Genomic DNA, 21,802 nt, shown 5'->3' on the forward strand with positions numbered 1-21,802 from the left:
TGTGTGTGTGTGTGTGTGTTTGTGTGTGTGTGATTTGTGCATGTGTTTGAGTGTCTGTGAGCATGGCAGTCTGTGTGTGTGTGTGTGTTTGTGTGTGTGTGATTTGTGCATGTGATTGAGTGTCTATGAGCATGACTACGTGTGTGTGTGTGTGTGTGTGTGTGTGTGTGTATGTGTGTGTGTGTGTGTGTGTGTGTGTGTGTGTGATTTGTGCATGTGTGAAGGCTACAGTTTGCACCATGTCGTTTTTGCAAATGCCTGCAAACGTTGATTAGATGCTACAGCATCCTCCATCAGAGCCGTCAATGAGAGAGAGAGAGAGGAAGAGAGAGGAGGAGAGACAGAGGGGAAGGGATGGAGGAGGGGAGGGAGGAGGAGGAGAGGAGGAAGGAGGAAGTGGATCAGACAGGGTGTTATGTATGGGGGCACTGAACAGGAAACATACAGCAGAGAGAGGGGACCGCCACACAGCCACCGGAACAGATGGAGGGGGAAGGTGGAGTGGGATGTGGTCCAAGGCGATGCATTTTCCTGTGTGTGTGTGTGTGTGTGTGTGTGTGTGTGTGTGTGTGTGTGTGTGTGTGAGTTTGCCTTTGTTTACATTCTCTTGGGCGCATATGAATGTATGTATGTATGTGATGTTTGTAGTCTTTTAATCTCTCCCTCTCTCTGTGTGTGTGTGTGTGTGTGTGTGTGTGTGTGTGTGTGTGTGTGTGTGTGTGTGTGTGTGTGTGTTACATTCCTCATGTCACTCCTCACTGCTGCACCTGCAACCTCTCTAAATGCCCACCCCCCACGCACACATACACATACACACATATAGACACACACTCACACACCTCAGCACTCTGAGACAAGCCTTTGCCAGGGCCATCTCCCCCAGATCTGACCCGCTAATGGAGTTAGCATATGCAGCACGCTGAACCGCTGCCAATTATTAATGTAGATCATTCACAGGAGCCCTAAACAAGCTGCCCATTTGTCTTCACTAGTGCACTCCTGAAAGGCTCAGACTCCAAGCTCCTCTCAAGCAGGTGCTTCTGGATCCTTGTATAGAAGTGTTTGTGTTTTTCTTTTCTTTCTTCTTCTCTTTCTCTTTCTCTCTCTCTATCTCTATGTATCTATCTGTTTCTATGCCGAAATGGCATAGAGAAGTAGAGCCTTGGCGTTCTCTTGTGTGTTTGATCTTTGATTCAGGGATGGGTTGATGCACGGGCCTACCGGGCCCAGGCCCAGGGGCCCAAGGGGTCAGCGGGCCCTGAAGCCCAAGCCTTTGCATGGAATCATTGCCTCAATATCAACAAATCAGGATGTAGGCTATGAATCTGATTGAATTTAGTATTGGCCATCCCCAAAATGCACCAGAATACAGGAAATCACATCAAATAGATTAAAAAAACACACACATATATACGACAATAAGTGGGGGGCCCTTAATACATCTGGGCCCAGGGGCCTGAAAGTTCATAATCCGCCCATGCTTTTGATTGCATGATGAAGTGTCATTATGTTAGCTGTCATTTAGTCATGCGTTTTGTTCCTTTCTCCTCCTAGGTAAAAGAGCCTGGCTGGCCTGTATGCCATTCACTGAGAGCTTCTCAGTGTTCTTATCGTGAAGGTGATTTTGTACAAAAGCAAAAAGGGAAAGAAAATCATTCAGGGTGGCAATGACGGACTATAGTGCCGGTTGAAAAGCATGACTGTCCACTCTTTGTGTCTTTCTTTTCTTTCTTTCCATGTTCTCTTTCTCTCTCTCACTCTCTCTCCCTCACTTCTCATGTTATCACTATCGCTGCCTCTTTCTCGCTCTCTCGTTCACACTCTTGTTTTCTTCTCCGTCTCACTCGCTTGTGGGGAAGGACAGCGAGAGTCCTAATGTGCTTCTGTCAGAGCACAGCCACTGGTAGAAGTGCTGTGTAGTGTAGTGGAGTAGCGCCTGGATGTGTGTGTGTGTGTGTGTGTGTGTGTGTGTGTGTGTGTGTGTGTGTGTGTGTGTGTGTGTGGCGAAATTGCAGGAATCATCTCCGTTAGGCCTTTTATCTGTGAGCTCCTCGGAGACGAGGAACAGGAGACAGGGTGATCAGACGGGTCGCCGAGTATTGCCTGCCGTCTGAAGAAGAAGCACCTCCCGCTGCTCTCTCTCTCGCACACGCCGGTTTCAGCTCACGTACGATAGTGTTTGCTCTCGGCCAGCATGTTAGACGGGACTAAATATCTGAGAATTGGCAATCCTTTGGAGTGTCAATACCCTTTCCAACCTCTCTTTTCTTTTTGCCTCCCTCCCTTTTTCTCTCCCTCCCTCCCTCTCTCCTTCCCTCCCTCTCTCCCTCCCCTTCTTTCTTTTGTTGAATCTTTTTATTAAGCCAAACGAATTTGGCTCTGGAGGTCGTCTGATTTTATTTTCTCTCTCTCTCTCTCTTTCCCTCCTTTCCTCTCCCCCTCTATCTGTCCCTCTTTGGACCAAAAGCTTTTTTAAATGAAGCTCTGTCCTCCTTTCTAATGAGATACATTGACTTTTTGCTTGGCCTCACATTAGAGAGCAATGAAACGTGAACATTATATAAAAAATAAAAAAAACACCATGGCTTTAAGTCCCGTGGTTGAGTCCTTATCTGTTCATTTAGGGATGTGAAGTAGTGGCGAGAGAGAGCAAAGGCCTAGAAACAAGCCAGCTGAACTTCAGACATCATTCCAAGCCAGGCACAGCCAGACACATCACTGCGTCTGCATTATTTTAGCTTGCTGGGTCAAACTAATTCAAAGAGTTTCTTCGAATCCAATTATTATCTCAAAATCCAATTAGATTGTGTATTTTGGCTGTCCCGCGCTGTTTAGTATTCATTTACTTGCACAATGCACACATACACACACACACGTGCACACACACACACACACACACACACACACACACACACACAAAGAAGAGAAAATAAGAAGACATGGTTGCTGAGTACTCCCACGCTGTCACTGAAGTCTGGACTTCTCTGTTGTCTGTGTGTGTGTGTGTGTGTGTGTGTGTGTCAGTCCAGTGGTCGTGCAAGTGCTGCTCAAGTGTTAAGTCTGTCAGTCGCCTCAGTTTGCCTCAGTGCCCCCAAAGCAAGTGCTGGACTTCAACTCCATTAAGCAGGCAGGCAGAAGGCTCTCTGTCTCCTTCACTCTCCTCTGCCCTCCTCTCCTCTCCTCCCCTCTGTTCTCCTCTCATCTCCTTACCTTTCCTATCATCTCCTCTCATTTCCTCTCCTCTGCTCTCCTCTCTTCTATTCTCCTCTTCTCTGTTCTCCTCTCCTCTCTTCTCCTCTCCTCCCCTCTGTTCTCCTCTCATCTCCTTACCTTTCCTATCATCTCCTCTCATCTCCTCTCCTCTGCTCTCCTCTCTTCTATTCTCCTCTTCTCTGTTCTCCTCTCCTCTCTTCTCCTCTATTCTCCTCTGTTCTCCTCTCATCTCCTTACCTTTCCTATCATCTCCTCTCATCTCCTCTCCTCTGCTCTCTTCTCCTCTCTTCTATTCTCCTCTTCTCTGTTCTCCTCTCCTCTCTTCTCTATTCTCCTCTGTTCTCCTCTCCTCTCTTCTCCTCTCTTCTCCTCTTCTCCTCTCTTCTCCTCTCCTCTCCTCTCTTCTCCTCTCTTCTCCTCTGTTCTCCTCTCCTCTCTTCTCCTCTCTTCTCCTCTTCTCTCCTCTGTTCTCCTCTCCTCTCTTCTCCTCTCTTCTTCTCTCTTCTCCTCTGTTCTCCTCTCCTCTCCTCTCTTCTCCTCTCCTCTCCTCTGTTCTCCTCTCCTCTCTTCTCCTCTCTTCTCCTCTGTTCTCTTCTCCTCTCCTCTCCTCTCTTCTCCTCTCTTCTCCTCTCCTCTTTTCTCCTCTCTTCTCCTCTCTTCTCCTCTCTTCTCCTCTCCTCTCTTCTCCTCTCTTCTCCTCTGTTCTCTTCTCCTCTCTTCTCCTCAGTTCTCCTCTATTCTGCTCTCATCTCCTATTCTCTGCTCTCCTCTCTGCTGGGCTGTTTTACGACTTCATATATTTTGGCCTTTTTTAAACTTCCCGTTATAGCAGCAAAATTATTTAGTAGAAAAGAAGCAACAAAGCAAAAAGAGTATTGTTTTCATCACTATGGTTCAAACCATTTCCATACACTTATCGTATATTTAAAGTAATGCCAGGCAAGGGCATGATTAAGTGCCCTTAACATCAACATCAATATCCTGCATATTTTAGCCTGCATATACATAATGGAAGGCTATGTCATTTCCAAAAATCCTAAGCTTATTTGCATCCAAAAATATATATTGCATGTACAAAAATACAATAGATTTTCATTTAGTCCATTACCCATATCAACCCAACAATTCATTTACATAAAAAAACATACTCAAAAATATACTCTATTTACAAAAATATACTCCAGATACCGGTACACATCTTATCCCAAGAAATCAAGTATCTCATTCAGACCATATGGTTCTACTGTGTTGAGTTCATGTATCCAAAAGGCCTCTCTCTGCAAAGGTTGTTTGATTAAATTACCTTCTCATGATTGGGGTTTGATCCTCTCAATACCTATACATTTGAGAGTAGTGGCTGGTCCATGATTCTTATCTCTGTAATGCCTTGCGATTGCATAATCAAAGTTACCATTTCTGATTGCTGCTTTATGTTCCAAAATTCTTAATTTTAAATTGTGTTTTGTTTGGCCTATGTACATTAGTCCACAAGGACATTTTAAAGGAAAATTCCGGTATTTAGCACTTTGAGTCCCTTTTCTGGTTTGTTTTGGATGAACTAGAGTGGTGGACACCGAAATTTTGATGATTGATCCTGTCTCGACTTTTCTGACTCGTTTTGAATCTTCGACTTGCCTACAGGCATGCACAAACATGTCCTAAAACAACCCTTAACGTTGGTTTTCAAAACTGTGCAACTCACCGAGTGGTTAGTGGTGTTACACAGTTTCTGTAGTGTTTTATTTGGCATTTTGTAAAATCCCATTGATTTCTGTTGGAAGACTCATTGCACGTTGATATTACTGCGCCACTGGAAACGGAAACGGGGGCTGTTTACATTTGGTTGTAGTCTTTCCGCGAGACCTTCTTTTACTGTCTATGCTTCAGGCTCAAATATTGAGCGGAAGTTTATATGCGGTTGTGAGGTGTCTGAAAAAATAGTTCCACATTAGCAAATAAGACAGCTGGAAATCATACATTGCGCCGATATATTTGATTTTAATAATCAACGAATACCACTAACCACTCGGTGAGTTGCACAGTTTTGAAAATGAACGTTAAGGGTTGTTTTAACGGCATGTTTGTGCATTCCTGTAGGCAGCCACTCTGAAGCAGTAAAGGCGATTCAAAACAAGTCAGAAAAGTCGAGACAGGACCGATCGTCAAAATTTCGGTGTCCACCACTCTAGTTCATCCAAAACAAACCAGAAAAGGGACTCAAAGGGACTGCTAAATACTGGAATTTTCCTTTAACATATAGATCACGAGTTGAGAGGCAATTAGTAAAATCTTTAATTTCATATTTCTTGCCAGAATGTGGGGTGGCTAAAAGATTTTGTGTCAAATGTATTTGAACATTTCCCACATCTATAATTGCCATATACCTGTTGGGCAAGCCAATTCTTCTTAGGGGATTTCTGAAATGTCGAGCTGACCACCATGTCTTTAATGTTTTTGCCTCTTTTAAAACAGAAGCGAGGTTTTAAAGAGGACAGGTGACTAAGCCTGGGGTCACATTTTAAAACTTCCCAATGTGTGTTTACAATTTGTTTAATCTGTTTGGAAGCTGTACAATATTCCGACACGAAGGTTACCTGTCTACTTTCTGAATGTTTCCAATAAGTCTTTCCTTTCTCTTTTGTTGGCCTTTTCAATCGTTTGGTCGATGAGGGTCTGATCATATCCTCTTTGAATGAAGCGTTGGGACATTTCTTTGACTTTAATTTCGTAATCATTTTCGTCACTGCATATTCTTTTCAATCTTATAAACTGTCCATATGGAATGTGTTTAATGGTATGGTCAGGATGGTAACTTGATGCATGCAAGATAGTATTCCTATCAGTACTCTTTCTAAAGAGCGATGTCTCTAATTTCCTGTTTGCATCTGTAGGTCAAGAAAATGTATTTTGTCACAACTATGTTCCATAGTGAAGCAGAAAGATGGATGAGTACCATTGATATGATCATTAAAGTTCAACAATTGTTCCTCAGAAACCACAAATATTACCAAAATGTCATCAATAAATTGCTTAAAAAACAGGATATTGTCTTTAAATGGGTTGTTATTGAAAACATGCCGGTATTCCCACAAACCCATAAATAAATTGGCATAATTGGGGGCAAATGGAGAACCCATGCTTGTTCCTTGGGTCTGTGTTATTAAACATGAAATAGTTGGACTTTAAAATAAACCTCGTCATCAACATCAGTAATTCAATTGGGAAAGCATCATCATGTAGATGTAAGGTAAAAATTCATGGCCTCCAATCCACCCTCATGACCAAAAGTTACAAGAAAAGACTTTTCTGGTATATATAAATCATCCAGCAACTTCAAAACTGTCACGGTTAGTTGGGGAGAGCTGGACCGAAGCGCAAGTCAAGACAAGACGAGATGAGGTAATCTTGGGAAACCAGGAATCTTTAATGAGACCAGGGGGGTATTCCAAGTACATGGTTTAGTGAAAAACCTGGGTAAGTTAACTCAGAGTAAGTGGTAAACCTCCTACAACAAGAGCCCTATGGCATTGTTTAGTCAGGAGAATGAAGCCATATAGCTCTTCTATTAGGAGGTTTACCACTTACTCTGAGTTAACTTACTCAGGTTTGTCACTAAACCATGTGCTTGGAATACCCCCCTGAACTAACCGCGTGTAACACTACACAAAACAACTAATAACCGACGAAGACTGAGGGGAGACAGAGGGTTTAAATACACAGGGCACAGGTGAACAAGGAACAAGAGACAGGTGGAGACCATAATTAAACTAACAGACTAATGAGAATCAGGTGAGGGGCGGAGACACAGGCATAGGAAACAGATGCATGACAAAACAAACAAAGGAACACATGGAACAGGAAGTAAACAAGAGGAGCAGACATGATGGAAAAACACTAAACAGGGAAAACAGGGGCCTGTACTACGAAGCGGGGTTTCTGGCTTATCTGGGTAACTTCGAGAGTAACTTGATCACGTGTGGCGTAACTTCCCGATTAACCCGTACTACGAAAGGTGGATAGGTTTTAACCGAGGTATGCTGCCATGGCAATTTACGCTGCATCTCAAACCTGCTCCGACCAGGTTATGTTCTTGGTTAACCCGAGGTTTCCGTTAACCACACCCTTTATAAGTACCACCCCTCCACTAACAATTTCTCCCGAGACATGTCGGCGTACCTGGATGATCCATACGACATTGGAGCGCAAATCGCGAGGGACTCTCTTCGCAGGGCGAGGGGTTTTAGAGACCGCCAGAAAATATATATAGCCTACCCGGACGATATTTTCTATGAAGATATAGATTGTCAGCCGAGGTAATTCGTTATCTTTGTCAGATGATCTAGGAAGACGTCTCATACCAATGCCCGTACGTGGACATTCATGTATTCAATCGGTGATGCAAGAATACTGTATGTCCGAAAATAAATCGGACATAGGCCTACAGTATGCTGAACATCTGAGCAAGAATAGCCTAAAATAAATCGGACATAGCCTACAGTAGGCCTAATAAATAAAAATCACCATTTTAACAAACTTGTTGAATTGAATGTCATATTACTGTACCCTGCACATAAAGGCTACATGTTTTCATAATTAAGAAATATTAATGCAAGCTATAACTATATAAACCTACTATTCTGAATAATGTTTTTGTGTTTCATTTTCACCTGCTGCCATGTGTGTTTGGCAATGGTGTTGCATCTGAAATGTTCACAGGATTAGGCATACACTAAATCAGTCAATGGGGGCTACTTAAACATTCAATTATCCTTATTACAGTAATCTATATGCCCACTTCTGAATTGGGTTGCATCTGTAGGCCTTTCTATGAACTCAAATTAGGCTATTTAATTATTTCAACTCATTTCAGACATTCCGTAAGCTACTAATCCTCCGTAACACATATTTGAAGAACATGTGGGAATAAAACTTTACTTTTAGGCATTTAGGCTACCCGATCTGTAATACGTTGCCAACAGCCTTGCTTTGCTCACTGCCGACGTATTTGATTTTTGTCGTAGAGTGGGTTTTAATTCCTCATAACTTGTCATAATAATTGTGCATTCCTCATCCGTAAAATAAGGTGATCGCGTCATCATTGAAAGTGGTGACTTGCGCTGCAACCCGCCCCTTTTATGTGAACGCGCACAGGTTAACCCCGGCTCAACAAATCAACTTCATAATCAGCGTCGTAGTACCGATTAACACCACTTAAGATAACCAGGTTTTGTCAACCCTGGTTTAACAAAGTAACCCTGGGTTACATCTGGGTAGGTTAAGCTCCCTTCGTAGTACAGGCCCCAGAACAGGGGGGTATTCGAAGTGGTTTTCTGACAAACCTGGGTTAGTTAACTCAGAGTAGGTGGTAAACCTCCTAATAGAAGAGCTGTATGGCTTCATTCTCCTAACAAAACAATACCATAGGGCTCTTGTTGTAGGAGGTTTACCACTTACTCTGAGTTAACTTACCCAGGTTTATCACTAAACCACGTACTTGGAATACCCCCCAGGAACAGTAACCTGACCCTAGCCAGATGAATTTCGTTCCGCTTAGCTCCGCCTAGCTTCACTCACATCCATCTGGGACCTCTTCCATTGAGAGTGATTTCTGCAACCGATTTTATGGTACTGCCAATCAGGACGCAGGGCGGGAGTTTCATAGATGTGACATAGCATAGAAGCGACTGTGAGACTGTTATTAGCGTCACGGGTTGGCTTCGATGTGAGTGGTTGAAGTAGCACGTCAATAGATGACGGACAAGTGGATTATTCAATCATATGCAAGCATTTTTTGATTAGGCCCAGCCTTCTGAAGCAACACTTCAATGGATCGGTTCCAGATGGATGAGTGGAGCTAGGCGGAGCGAAATTCATCTGGCTAGGGTCAGGTTACAGGAACGGACCCTTACAAAAGCATCTCTGGTATCAGCAATGTAAGAAGGAAGAGTTTGTAGGGAAGCCTGAGGAAGGGCCGTAAGGGCTTGAAACGTTACCAATAAAAAAATATTTAAATGGGAGCTCTCCAGTGTGCGGATCTTCACTTTTCCTAGAGTTTGTACTATTACCTTAAGACAAAAGACACAAATTGGGACAGGTGTTCAGACAGAGAATCTTTACTTGCTACTATAGGTCTCCCTGGGGGATTTTCTATTTTTTTATGGATTTTCGGTAGCAAGTAAGACAGGAGTGACCGGATGTTCAGTTTTTAAGAATTCATATTGACTTTTTGCTAACCATTTATTTTCCAGAGCATTAAAGGTAAACTATGCAGTATTGGCAATTTCCTTACTGTTTTCTCGTTTTTTTCTTCTTTTTCGCTGGCTTTGTCATGACGAATGTCTGAGAAACTCCATCGCTACCTTTTTCTAGCCGGTGCCTGGCGTGTATGTGTATTTGAATGCAGTAAAGCAATTCGTTACACTCGTTATATTTCCTGACACTCACAGGCGCTAGGGGGAAGCGAGACGGCCACCATTCAACCCGAAAAAAGTCATATAACCATTCCAATGACTCTGAAGCTGTTAACTCATTGAATGCCAAGCTGTTTTCGGAAGCTTTGTCCTAGAGTGCCAGCAATCTAGACCATTGTTGATGATTTTTGTACAGCCACAGCATATTCTGTGTTATAGCTATGAACACATACAATGGCTTGTTTGAAAGGTGAGACTTTAAGCTCTCAGTGGGGTGTATTTCTACACGCCTCTGTTCTTGAGAAATCCCAAGCTAAACAGTGGCTAGTTTTCATCAAAATCGCTGTTTTTTTTTTAGAAATGGAGATGTAACGTCTTTCATAAATTATAAAGTGCATGCGTCACTGATTCGACCCAAAGCGGCAACCGAGTTATGATAAAATGTCCAGATAAAATGTCCAGATTGTGCGTTTTCATGAGTTTTCGATCGTCATATATTTCATTTCTATTCATCACAGAGTTCCCAAAATCACATATACATGTAAGGTGTGTTAGAGTGTCTAGTTTCGTAATTTAAAAAAAGGCTAAAAACGTAACATTACGTTTTTGGCACTCAACGCATGGGAAGGAAGGCACTCTATGAGTTAAAGGAAGGTAAATTAAGCGAAAAAACTTGCATATTAAGCTAAAAAACCTGCATAGTGTGCCTTTAAGTAGCAATGCATCCCATGTTCATGTATTTCTCAACTGGGGTCTGTGGTAGCTGTTCATAAAAACTAATGTTGCAGCCAAACCATATGGTCTGAATGAGGTAGGCCTACTTGATCTAAGTGTATTTTTAGGATAAGGTGTATATATAGAGTATATTTTTGTAAATAGTGTATATAATTTGTATAGAGTATATTTTTCTATGTAAATTAATTGTTGGGGGTTGATATGGGTAATTAGTCCAGGCAAAGTAGCGTTTTACGACAGACTAATTGTAAAATAATTTTTTGCAGCTTAGATCATTTCTATGAGGTGTCCACAGGACAACATACTAAAAGTCCTAAGAAATCCTAGTTGAGGAAATATGTTAAATTCTCATCCATCCAAGATGTGTGCCAATAAGACCAGGCAACAACATACCCCAATTGGGCTATTTTATTCCTTTACTCCTATCAAAATGAAACTTTACACAATTAAAGTACCCATGAAAAGTAAAAATGTTTGTTTTACAAGTTTCTTAGAAAATGAATTGTAATATGCAAATGAGCTATACACTAATCGAATATGCCCAAAATACAACCAAATAGGCTTAATTGTTTCTTTTACTCCTACCACAATAAAACTTTACATAGTGAAAGTATACATGAAAAGTAACTTTTTGTATTACAAGTTTCTTTTGAAATTAATTTGAATTTGCCTGAACTAAATGGCCTAAATGAAAATCTATTGTATTTTTGTACATGCAATATATATTTTTGGATGCAGATAAGCTTAAGATTTTTGGAAATGACATAGCCTTTCTATATGTATATGCAGGCTAAAATATGCAGGATATTGATGTTGATTGACGACATTTATTGTAATCTTTAGTTTTGTGGGTCAGTTGTGTTAGAGTGTGGAGTACTCTCACTGGGTCTGGTCCGGTCATGTGATGATGTTACCACCTATTTCACCTGCGGGTGTCAGATTGACTGTGAACGTGAACCTGAAGAAGCAAACTGCAAAACGTGTTGTTCACGCAAATAAGGTCAGCAAAAATATATCCTCCAGTGTGAGGTATACTTGTTTTTGACAGCACAAAATAGCTTTAGATCATATACGAGACACTCTGCTCATTGCCTGACTTCATTCATCATTGAAATCAAGGCCCACTGTGTCAGCGAACCAATGGCTTTGTGTATGACTCAGTAAAACAAATAGACCCATCATGTTAACCTGACAAAATGCAACAAAATGTTTTTTTCTGGAATTGGTCTCGGAGCTTTGCATAAGGCATACACATGATGGCAGGGGGAGCAGCCTGCATGGCACCGCGTCCGTTTGCCCTGACTGCTGCTGGCATATGATGACAGTGTGAAGCATCCCAGGCTGACGGCAGTGCCCATGTAAAATGGTGATGGCAAATTGAAGAACACAGGTGCAGGAGGTAATGAGGTTAAATGAGGCCCTTATTTCACTTGTCATCGTTAGTGCTCCTAGTGTGATATCTGCCTGTCAACCAGAAAATTTTAGGTAAATGGTAGCTAATGGCAACATCAGTTTGGCTGTTTGAAAGGCCCATTGGTTAATTTGTGGTCTGTAGAGGAAAGCCTCCCTAAAGGAAGTCTGACCCGCATGTGCCTAGAAAGTACCAGAAAACAATACACTACTTAGAAACACAGATTCCAGTTACCATAACTGTTTTAACCAAACAAATAATGTTCAGCTTAGCTGATTTGTTTGGTCTGGGATGATGGTCTTGGCATGAGTCTAACATAACATGACTATTAGTTTCAAAGCACTGTTGAGAGATTGTAGCTTGGAGATTCTCAGAACAATAAAAAGGATAACAGCCCTGAAACGAATATAAGGTTTAATGTGGTATACAAAACATGTTATGGTATGTAAATGTACTATATGATGATACAATTTTACATTATATATTATGTTACATAACATAATGATTGTTCTGGACAACTCTAAGACACAATCATTTTCATACGTTTTTTTTTGTAAGGAGACAGGACTTCTCAACATATAGGTTAATTAAATAGGATTTCAGATTTCTGCAGAAATAAGTCAATGGCAGAACAAAAGTCCTGGCCTCTGGCATACATTCTTACGAGACCATAATAGACAGACATAAAAAGCGATGTGTCTCATTTACATGTCTTTATGATTTGTTTATGCCACATGTTACAGATGCTGTGGTTCATGGAGTCCTAATTAGCATATGATTCTGATGCAGACAACCTGCAGTACCCTGATATATGACAGAATGAGCTGTAGGGTACTGACAAGTCTCTCTTCCTATCTATTAGCTATGTCAGGAACATCATGACAGCATGACAAACATTGAATCAAACAAGATTTGGAAACTAGTATCAATACTTGCTGTTGTTGAATAAATTGGCAAATAAAAAAAAAATGTTCACTAAAGCACCTTGTGCAGTTTCCTGCCATAAATAACTGTGTGCTGTACATGCAGTTACAAAAAAAGCCATATGACACTGTGAACCTGAAATAGCTTTGTTCAGCTTGTAGCTTTTTTGTAAGGTCTTCTGCATGATGCCTTAATGCTTGCTGTTGGTCCGCTGCACTCCCATGGTCTGTTGAGCATGCTCCATGTTAACAGAGGATGCTTGGTGACCCATGACTTTAGCCACATATGACTAAACCCATGCTTGGAGTGACTTGTTACATTGGGATCAGACTGTGAAAAATGTATAGGTTTATAGTAGTAATATACCATGACAATAAGTGTGTGAATGTGTGTGTGTGTTTATGTATCTGCATACATGTGTGTGTGTGTGTGTGTGTGTGTGTGTGTGTGTGTGTGTGTGTGTGTGTGTGTATGTGTGTGTGTATATGTATCAGCATACATGTGTGTGTGTGTGTGTGTGTGTGTGTGTGTGTGTGTGTGTGTGTGTGTGTGTGTGTATTAGTGTGTGTGTGAGTGTGCATCACCATGTGCATCAGTGCACATGTGTGTGTGTGTGTGTGTGTGTGTGTGTGTGTGTGTGTGTGTGTATCAGCATGTGCGTGTGAAAAATGGTTTATAGTAGTAATATTCCATGACAATAAGTGTGTGAATGTGTGTGTGTTTGTTTATGTATCAGCATACATGTGTGTGTGTGTGTGTGTGTGTGTGTGTGTGTGTGTGTGTGTGTGTGTGTGCGCGTGTGTGTGTGTGTGTGTGTGTGTGTGTGTGTGTATCAGTGTGTGTGTGAGTGTGCATCACCATGTGCATCAGTGCACATGTGTGTGTGTGTGTGTGTGTGTGTGTGTGTGTGTTTCAGCATGTGCGTGTGCATCACCATGTGCATCAGTGCACATGTGTGTGTGTGTGTATCAGCATGTGCGTGTGCATCAGCACTACAGCGCTTGTGTGTGTGTGTGTGTGTGTGTGTGTGTGTGTGTGTGTGTGTGTTACATTTCTATAAAGATTGAAGGATTTAGAGGTTAAGTATATTTGGGGGAGGCTATTTGTCTCCTTCTCTGTGTGTAGGCTGAAACATTTCCACCTCCCCCCTAAACCCAATCTCCATCTACATTCAGAGCATTGTGAATGGGGTGTCTCTGGTCATTGTTAGTGTGTCGCCATGCATGTGATAGGTTATGGATTGGAGCTTTGCAACATGTTTGAGTAATGTGCATGCTCTAATGGGCTGGGCCTTCATAGAGATGGATGAGAGGGCGAAAGATGGATGTTGTCCTTTCTCCACAATTAAACTGTAAGGTTTGTTCTTCTCCCCTGACTGATGGCAGTAGTGCCCTTGATATGCATAGCAGGGGGGGGGGGGGGGGGGGGGGGGGGGGTGGTGGGGCGAAGAGAGGGGTTTCTTTTTTGGACAAAATAAAAAATCATGAGCTTTTCATCAGGCTGTTTGTCTACCTAGTCCTTGGAGGCCACAGGCCTCGCTACGAGGCAAGAAGGGGCGAGTTCATCTCCCTGCTCTCCGCTGCCACTTGCTCTCTTTCCCCTGTTCTTTCCCTTTTTTCTCTTTTCTTTTTTTCTTCTCCCCCACCGTTCTGTGTGCCTCTGACTTTTCTGCCCCCGTGTCTGGTCTGTCAGAAGCAGAGCGCGGAAGCACTGCTCCCTCCCCTGTCACTTTAGACTGCATTTAGCCTGCGTCGCATTCTGAAGGCCTTCCGTCGCCTTTCTTTGAACTGCCATTTTCATTTTCGTCGTATTGGGAGGGCGGGCAGGGATGGGGATGGGGAGGGGAGGTGGGGGGTGTTGTGTGTGCAGGGGGGGTATTTTCAGTGGAAACTCTCTCTCTCTCTCTCTCTCTCTCTCTCTCCTCTGCTCTCTTTAGTTGTCTGAAGCGATTGTTTCAGAGCAGGATCAGAGGATGTATCATATTATTCTCCAGTAAGGCCGTCCTCATGCTGGGATTTAAGCGGAGCACTGGGAATACAGTGTGAAACGCTCGCCGCATGTCAAGCTTTCATATGGAGAGGGTGCGCTTGCTGCTTCTGAAGCATTATGTTCTCTCTCTCTCTCACACTCTGTCTGTCTCATGCAGACACAAATGCAGTAAATATTTTATGGACACGTATGTTATTTTTGCATTTTTCCCATCAGTGTTTGTAGTGCTGTTTATCTCAGAGCTAAATATTAATATGCAAAATGATCAACCCAGGCCGTCTATGTAGGCTTTGTGCCAGACAAGATGGTCAGTGTTACTCCAGCACAATGGCTATCTGTCTCTCTTTCACCCTCATCCTTTTCCTCTTTCTGTCTCTCCCTCGTTTCCTCTATCCATCTCCTGCTTCATTCTATCTGTTTATTTCTATCTAACTCACACTGCTTGTATTTGTTTATCAGCCTCTCTCTCCTCTTGTGTCCTCATCTCCCTTAGTCATTTCTCATCTCCCTATTTCCCTTTCCTCAGGATTGCCTGTCTTTCTTACACTGTTTCTCTCCCGTGTGTTTTCTCCCTCTCTCCCTCCCTTGATCCCTCCCTCCCTCCCTCCCCCCTCTCTCTCTCTCTCTCTCTCTCTCTCTCTCTCTCTCTCTCTCGACTACTGCGTTCATCACTCGGGGACTGTAACAGAGAAACTGTACTCTATCAAAATGTGCTCGGCCTTGTTTGGCCGTCTTTATGACTCTGACTCCTGACATGGTAAGGCTGGCAGCGGGGGCAGCCCTTGGCACGCCGCAAATCAATCTCCAAATGATAAAGCGGCTGAAGGAGTTCATTTGGGAGAGTGCCCGTATGCATGTGCTGTGTGGCACGCTAGCTGGGCCCTCATGCACAGTGCACACGCTGGGTTGAGTGAGTGACATGTGTTTTGATTCTTTTTTTAAGGTGGTGGCGGTGTCAAATGTGCGTGCGGTCACCATGGTGATAGAGCTCAGCTCAGGTGGCATCATCGGGAGTATGTCCTGTACTGTATGTGAACCCTTCTGAAGGGCAGTCAATAATCGTGTCCTTTATGGCAGAGAAGATTCTAGAGCATTCTTCATATCAGTTTGTTGCATCCTGTCGATCGGAATATGGTGCACTGCGAGGTGCTTATTTGTTTAGATGTAGAGCTTTTTTTTCTGTGTTTGTGATTCTCAATGCCGCCGCTCAATATCCAAGCAACATATCTTATACCTAATGACCTAATAATATATTACCTATATTTCCATATTCTATGATGTCATCATTATTATTTTATGACTACATCCATGTTGCCTGGACACCTGATGAGGCAAAACACCCGACAGGAATGGGCTTAATTATGTGCTAATTTAGTGTCAATACTTAACATTAACATTACCTTTGGCGCAGCCTTACCAGGCCCAACACTCCCGAGCGCAGGTGTTATGGTACTTAGCCTTTCCCTTGTTATCTGCTTCGCCATGTTTTACAGTGGAAATCTTTTGGCCCCAAGTATTAATATTGCATAAGCGCAGCTTAGCCTGTTGTCGTCCCTGAAAGCCAAAGGGATGGGGTTTTAGCGCGGCCAGGTCGGGCACAGATGCATCTCCATGCGTCTCCTCAATCCATCTCCAGCGTCGCGGCTCTCGGGAGGCTAGCCTCACCTTGTTAGCCTTTTAATTAGCGGGAGCGGTTAATAGTGCTTCCCACAACTGCAGCTTCAGCACTTTCGGCCCGACTTAGTGTCACCCAATCAATATCCAGAGAGGCACGGAGAAAAAAGGACTCTATTGTTGGAGGGCTCCCCAGTATAGTCGGAGCCAGCGTGCCTTTTGCCAAAGCATTTTTCTTAAGAGGGAGAGAAGGAGAGGGGAAGAGAGATGAAGAAAAAAGAAGGAAATAAAGGAGGATAAAAAGCCAAATGTCTGACGCACCAAAATCTACTTTTCTCTTTCTCTGTTTATGTAATGGGAAAGCCTCTCAGGATTCCACTCACACGCTGGAGCTGAAGAATGTTCTAGAGAGTCCAGGAGAGGAGGGAGCCAGGGGGGTGGGGGGTTGGTGGACTAAAATCAAATCAGAAACCTCAGGCCTGCTTGGCAGATTCCATTGTTTGCTTATAGGCTTTCTCTCCCTCTCTTTCTCTCCCTCTCCCTCCCTCTCTCTCTCCCTCTCTCTGTCTCGCTCGCTCGATCTCTCTGTCTCTCCTTTTTCTTTCTTTCCTCCGGTCGTCGTCTTCCTTTTTTTTGTTTTGATTTAACGATGCAGCGCGAGTACTTAGCATTTAGATGACATGTTGGAGGAGAGGAGCCATAGATCAGCGGGCTGCTGTGGAGTGCTGTTCAGATAGCAGGCGCAGCACTCGGACAGACAGCGGCGAGGGCAGCAGAATACAGAGCACCAGCTCAACTCAGCTCAACCCAACACAGCCTAGCACTGCTTCAGGGCCAGAGAACAGACTGCTGGGAATGGCAATGGGGATGTGTGTTCTCTCTCACTCTCTCTCTCTCTCTCTCTCTCTACACACACACACACACACGCCTTCCTCCATGATACCCCCTTACACACATACACACACACACACAAATGTGTTCCTCCTCCACAAAACAAACACCCCTCATACACATACACACCCAACCCTTTCACAAACACCCCCTCACACAATCATGCATCTACCATATCACACACAACCCCCCCCCCCCCCATAAAGACAGACCCTAACACACACACACACACACACACACACACACAGAGTACATGACATTACATCTCAAAGCCTATTTGGGGAGCACAGCACAACATTTGTTTATATTAAGCCAAGCCCATCATGTTTCATGTATTATGCATGTCTTATGAATCCATTTTGGTGCAAACCACTTTTGACACCAAAATATATAAGTAGTAATAATATAAGTAGTAATATTTTATATTTTTGGAAGCCCTGCAGAGTTGGTGGGAATCCGAGACCAGATGTATCATCACTGATTTCTTCTTTTTGTTTTTATAATAAAAAAAATGCAAAATCGTTTGTAAGCCTGACAAAGACACAGTGTCAGTAGTCAGTAATCTCTTCCAAATGAAAGGTGTTAATTTCGGCTGGTAGTGAGGATATTGACATCTCAAAGCCACAAATGAACAGCCAGAGAAGAGAGTTAATAAAGGAAGTGCTGATAATCCTTTTCATTAACTTTGGAGACGTGTGTCAGAACTGCCACATGTTAAAAGCTCATTAGTGCTGGGGATCTCAGCCAAGCTGCAGGCCGGTGATCAACAGAGTTATAGGGCATTTTGTTCTCCCCAGACACCACCACACAACATGTTTCACGTCTAACGCTGACGAATTTTTGAATCTCTCCCGCAGCCTTTGCCTAAGGAGCCATCTTAAGAGAATCCCCGGAAACTACAGGGAGGTGAGTGTGCTTCTGCCTTAATAAGTGATAAGAGATGATGATTTTTTCCCCTTCTCTCTCCTGTACCTTTCTCTGTCTCTCCACCCACCCCCCACCCCCCCTCATATGCTGACGGATGAGCCTGCAGGCTGCTCTCCGTTCCTGCTGGGTAACTGAAGAGAGAGCAGTGATGTAAACGTGGTAGCGAGCGAGAGAGAGAGAGAGGGAGAGAGAGAAAGAGAGGGAGGGAGGGAGACGGCGCTGAAATAGCATAGAGATCTTATCGTTTATCAGGGGCCAATTTTCGGCAGTCGCAATGATTAAGCTGTGTCAGGGGCGGCTTACCTGATCAGTGGTGGGGCAGAACAGGATTAGAGGGGAATATGGGGGCGCGGCAACGCAGGAGACGATGAGGTTGGGTGTGGGGTGGTGTGGTGAGGATGGGGATGGGGTGTGTGTGTGGATGGGGGGGGGGGGGTGGCGATAGGAGGCTGGGCTGGGGTGGGGATGAAGGAGATGACGGGACTCGGGACGTGCTCGGGGAGCTGAAGAGCCGTCCGCGGCCTCCGCAGTCACGTCCCATAACGGCGCGCTGCGAACTGGCAGACGGAGCTGAGAGAGAGAGAGGGAGGGTGAGATAAGGTCGTCTTTAACAAGATAAATCTACATAACCAGCTGTTGTTTGTCAGCGCTGCTTACGTCCCACCGATCCCTGAGTGAGTGCGCCGAATGGGAAAGACTTGTTTGTTTGTTTCGTGTTGTTTTTTTTTTATTGTTGTTGTTGTCGTTGTTGTTAGGAGGGGAGGGGAGAACAGGAGTACAAGATTTATAATCTACACTTCCCTGCAAAGTGCTCAGCTTCAAATCCGTGACTCAAATCGTTTTGAGTTACACTTCAAGTCATATTTTATTTTATCTCACCCTTTTCGGTAGAAATCTTTGAAGTGTGATTTATGTAGTGCAACACAAAGTGTAGACCAAGATGTTTCTTTTCCTCCTAAACTAAGCACGGGGCTGAAAGCTAAAGGACTAGCCTCTCTCTCAGTCACATCTGCAACATTCACACGCAAACCTAGACACGGTGGGCCGATTCTAAAACAGTGCATTTATGTGTAGGGTAAAGTCAGGTGAATGCACTGTCATTGCAAACCAGGCAGAAGAACGGTCTAGAACAGACCTGACATGGACCCAGATCCACTTCCAAGAGCCAACTGCCATCTAAGGAGCCCTCACACTTATCTTGATAGCTCCTTGGCTGCCACACTGCACTTGACACTCATTCAGTTACACCTGGAAAAGAAAGAAAAAAGCACCTCCTCTGCTCACATTAAATGTTTTTCAATGTCAACATGCCTCAGTGTACAGGCACTTGACTCGGAAACAGCATGTGCTCTGCGGCCAGCCTGGGAATTGGACCTGTTCCTTGTTAGTGAAGCCTTCAGCCTGTTATGGCACTGTAGCTGAACAATGGGGTCTGCTGCTGCCGCAGCTGGATATTAACCAGAGAATTATGGGTTGGGCTAAAACTCATTGCTTCTATTGATTTCTCTGGTTGTAACTGAGAAAACAGAATGAATCAGGCAATTACCAGAGACAGGGAGAACAGGGAAATTGGGTGTGTCATAAATATTTATTTGCGAGGCAGAGTTTCAGATCTGAGAGATTCAGTAGAGAGTCCCCTCCAAAATCATACTGTAGCCCTGTAAAAGATTCATGTGAGCAATCCAATGCATTGACTTAACAAACTTTCTCAGTAAATTATTCATCTGCATGCCAATGTATATTTTGTTGGACAGCTTATATGAAATACTGGATGCACAGTGATTCATGTATAACACAATGATCACTTAGACTCTCAGCTATAAAGCATTACAACCCAGCTAATGATAAATAAACTCTTCATAATGTGACTCATCGCGATTTTAAAGGTGGTCGGCTAAATATGGCCGATATTTGTGCCACTGCCACATATATCACCTAAACGGGAATATTTCCTCCAGCCATAGTTTGCAGATGAATAATTCAAATCCTTTCATATTCCAAGTACCACTGAATAAATATGTATAAGTCTTCTAATTGTGCTCATTGCAGATGTCACTGAGACTGATCTCTTCAATCTGTATTACAATAATTTACCCTTAAGGGTAACTATTTTACTAGTTAATTCTAGAGAGCCCATTGGATTCTAGACCTTTATTCATGCATGTGGAAGAGGTGTCATGATTTAATAAACCAAAAGCTATAGACTGTCTCCTCCAAGCACTTTTTGGGGACTTTCTGTGTGTTTGAACTTTTTGATTTTGGCTGAGGAACATGGAGACAGACCATGGCCGGATCTAGAATAGGGCTGGGAGAGGCAATGCCCCTCCAAATATTTCTTCTGCCCCACCTAATTGGTCAATTTTAATTGACAGCTATTGAATCTGCCAATCACACTTTTCTAATTCGTCCGGTCTGAATTTCGAGAGTGCTGATTTGCTGGTTGGATAGTATAAATAAGCTACCGGAGCAGCAGCGACACGTTCCCCTACCATTCCACACTGAGTGCATCACTTGCTGTTTCATACTTCAGTAGAGAGGGCTTAGCTATATTTCCATAAAGGTTATAGGCTACTAGATGTAATATAGATTATTGTTGCTGGTTTAAATAAAGACCTTTTTTGTATTATTCTCGTTTGAATAAGGTTTGTTTTTAGCTAATGTGCATGTTAGCTTTCTAAGGTGATCTAGCCAGTTAGTTTGTTAACATTGGTCATTCATTCAATTGTGTTATAAGCAGGGTGGGAATTTTACGGCGGCCACGTCGTTGCCCCTTGAGTTGGACGTGATGTCCCTTTGAAAATCGGAGGTTCACAGGCCACTGTGGCCTTGGTGCCCATTTCTTTCTATATTCTGCTTTGCATCCGACTAGCGATTTTTATTTAGCCTATGGCCTGATTAAGCTTAGCATTCACAACGCAAATTAATTTAGCCTATGTCTTTTACGCAGTGGAGAATGTGACAGCGCACGGCAAGAAAGAAAGTGCATCCAAATTCACGCCTTCTTCGCTGAAATAGCCTATACTCCGATAGCCTACTCTTCACAAAGATATTACATGTATCACATCACACGAAAGAGCTTTTTCTCAGCTTTTAAACGATGTTGGCCGCAAGTTGTGGTAAACGGTTCGCGAGAAAAGTAACTAATTTATCATGTTACATTCTGCGCCCATCTCCCTACCCATTCATCTCGGTGGAATACTTCATGAATTTTTTCCGAACACATGACAAACGATATATTAGAAGAAACAGCAGACCTTACCGAATAAAAAGATGTAAAGCATTCCCCTGTACAGTTAGCCATTCCAGAGTAATCCGGTTTTACATTTGCAGCAATGTCTAAATGCATGTCTCCAACTTTGGGCTTCAGGTTTCACAGTGTGTTTAAATTGTCCAATACATGATTTCATAACAGGCCTAATACCAAATAAATGTTACAAATATCGCCTAGATATCTGTAAATATTAAAATCAGCTGACTAAGAGTTTGTCAAAGTAGCCTTAATGATGACAAAATGCTAAGCATGCATGTAGACTATTTGAGTTTCTTAAAGCTGAACTGTGCTTTAATTGTTCAATACATGATTTCATAACAGGCCACATAGAAAATAAATGTTAAATATAGCCTAGATATCTGTAAATATTAAAATCAGGTCTATGATTAACAGTTCTATGTAATATGTCATGTTTGC

The 21,802-nt window shown here is 43.0% G+C and overlaps 1 protein-coding gene across 1 annotated transcript in view; it reads left to right on the forward strand.

Annotated features, from left to right (window-relative positions):
* tafa5l (TAFA chemokine like family member 5, like) overlaps positions 1-21,802 on the forward strand; it is a 49,887-nt gene that overhangs the window by 25,667 nt on the left and 2,418 nt on the right. Inside the window, exon 6 of the mRNA XM_042099264.1 lies at positions 18,045-18,093. Coding sequence (XP_041955198.1) covers positions 18,045-18,068 — 24 coding nt within the window. The 3' untranslated portion in view covers positions 18,069-18,093. The remainder of the gene's footprint in view (positions 1-18,044; positions 18,094-21,802) is intronic.

Source organism: Alosa sapidissima, chromosome 7, assembly GCF_018492685.1.
Source record: "Alosa sapidissima isolate fAloSap1 chromosome 7, fAloSap1.pri, whole genome shotgun sequence".
In the NCBI taxonomy this organism is placed as follows: domain Eukaryota; kingdom Metazoa; phylum Chordata; class Actinopteri; order Clupeiformes; family Clupeidae; genus Alosa; species Alosa sapidissima.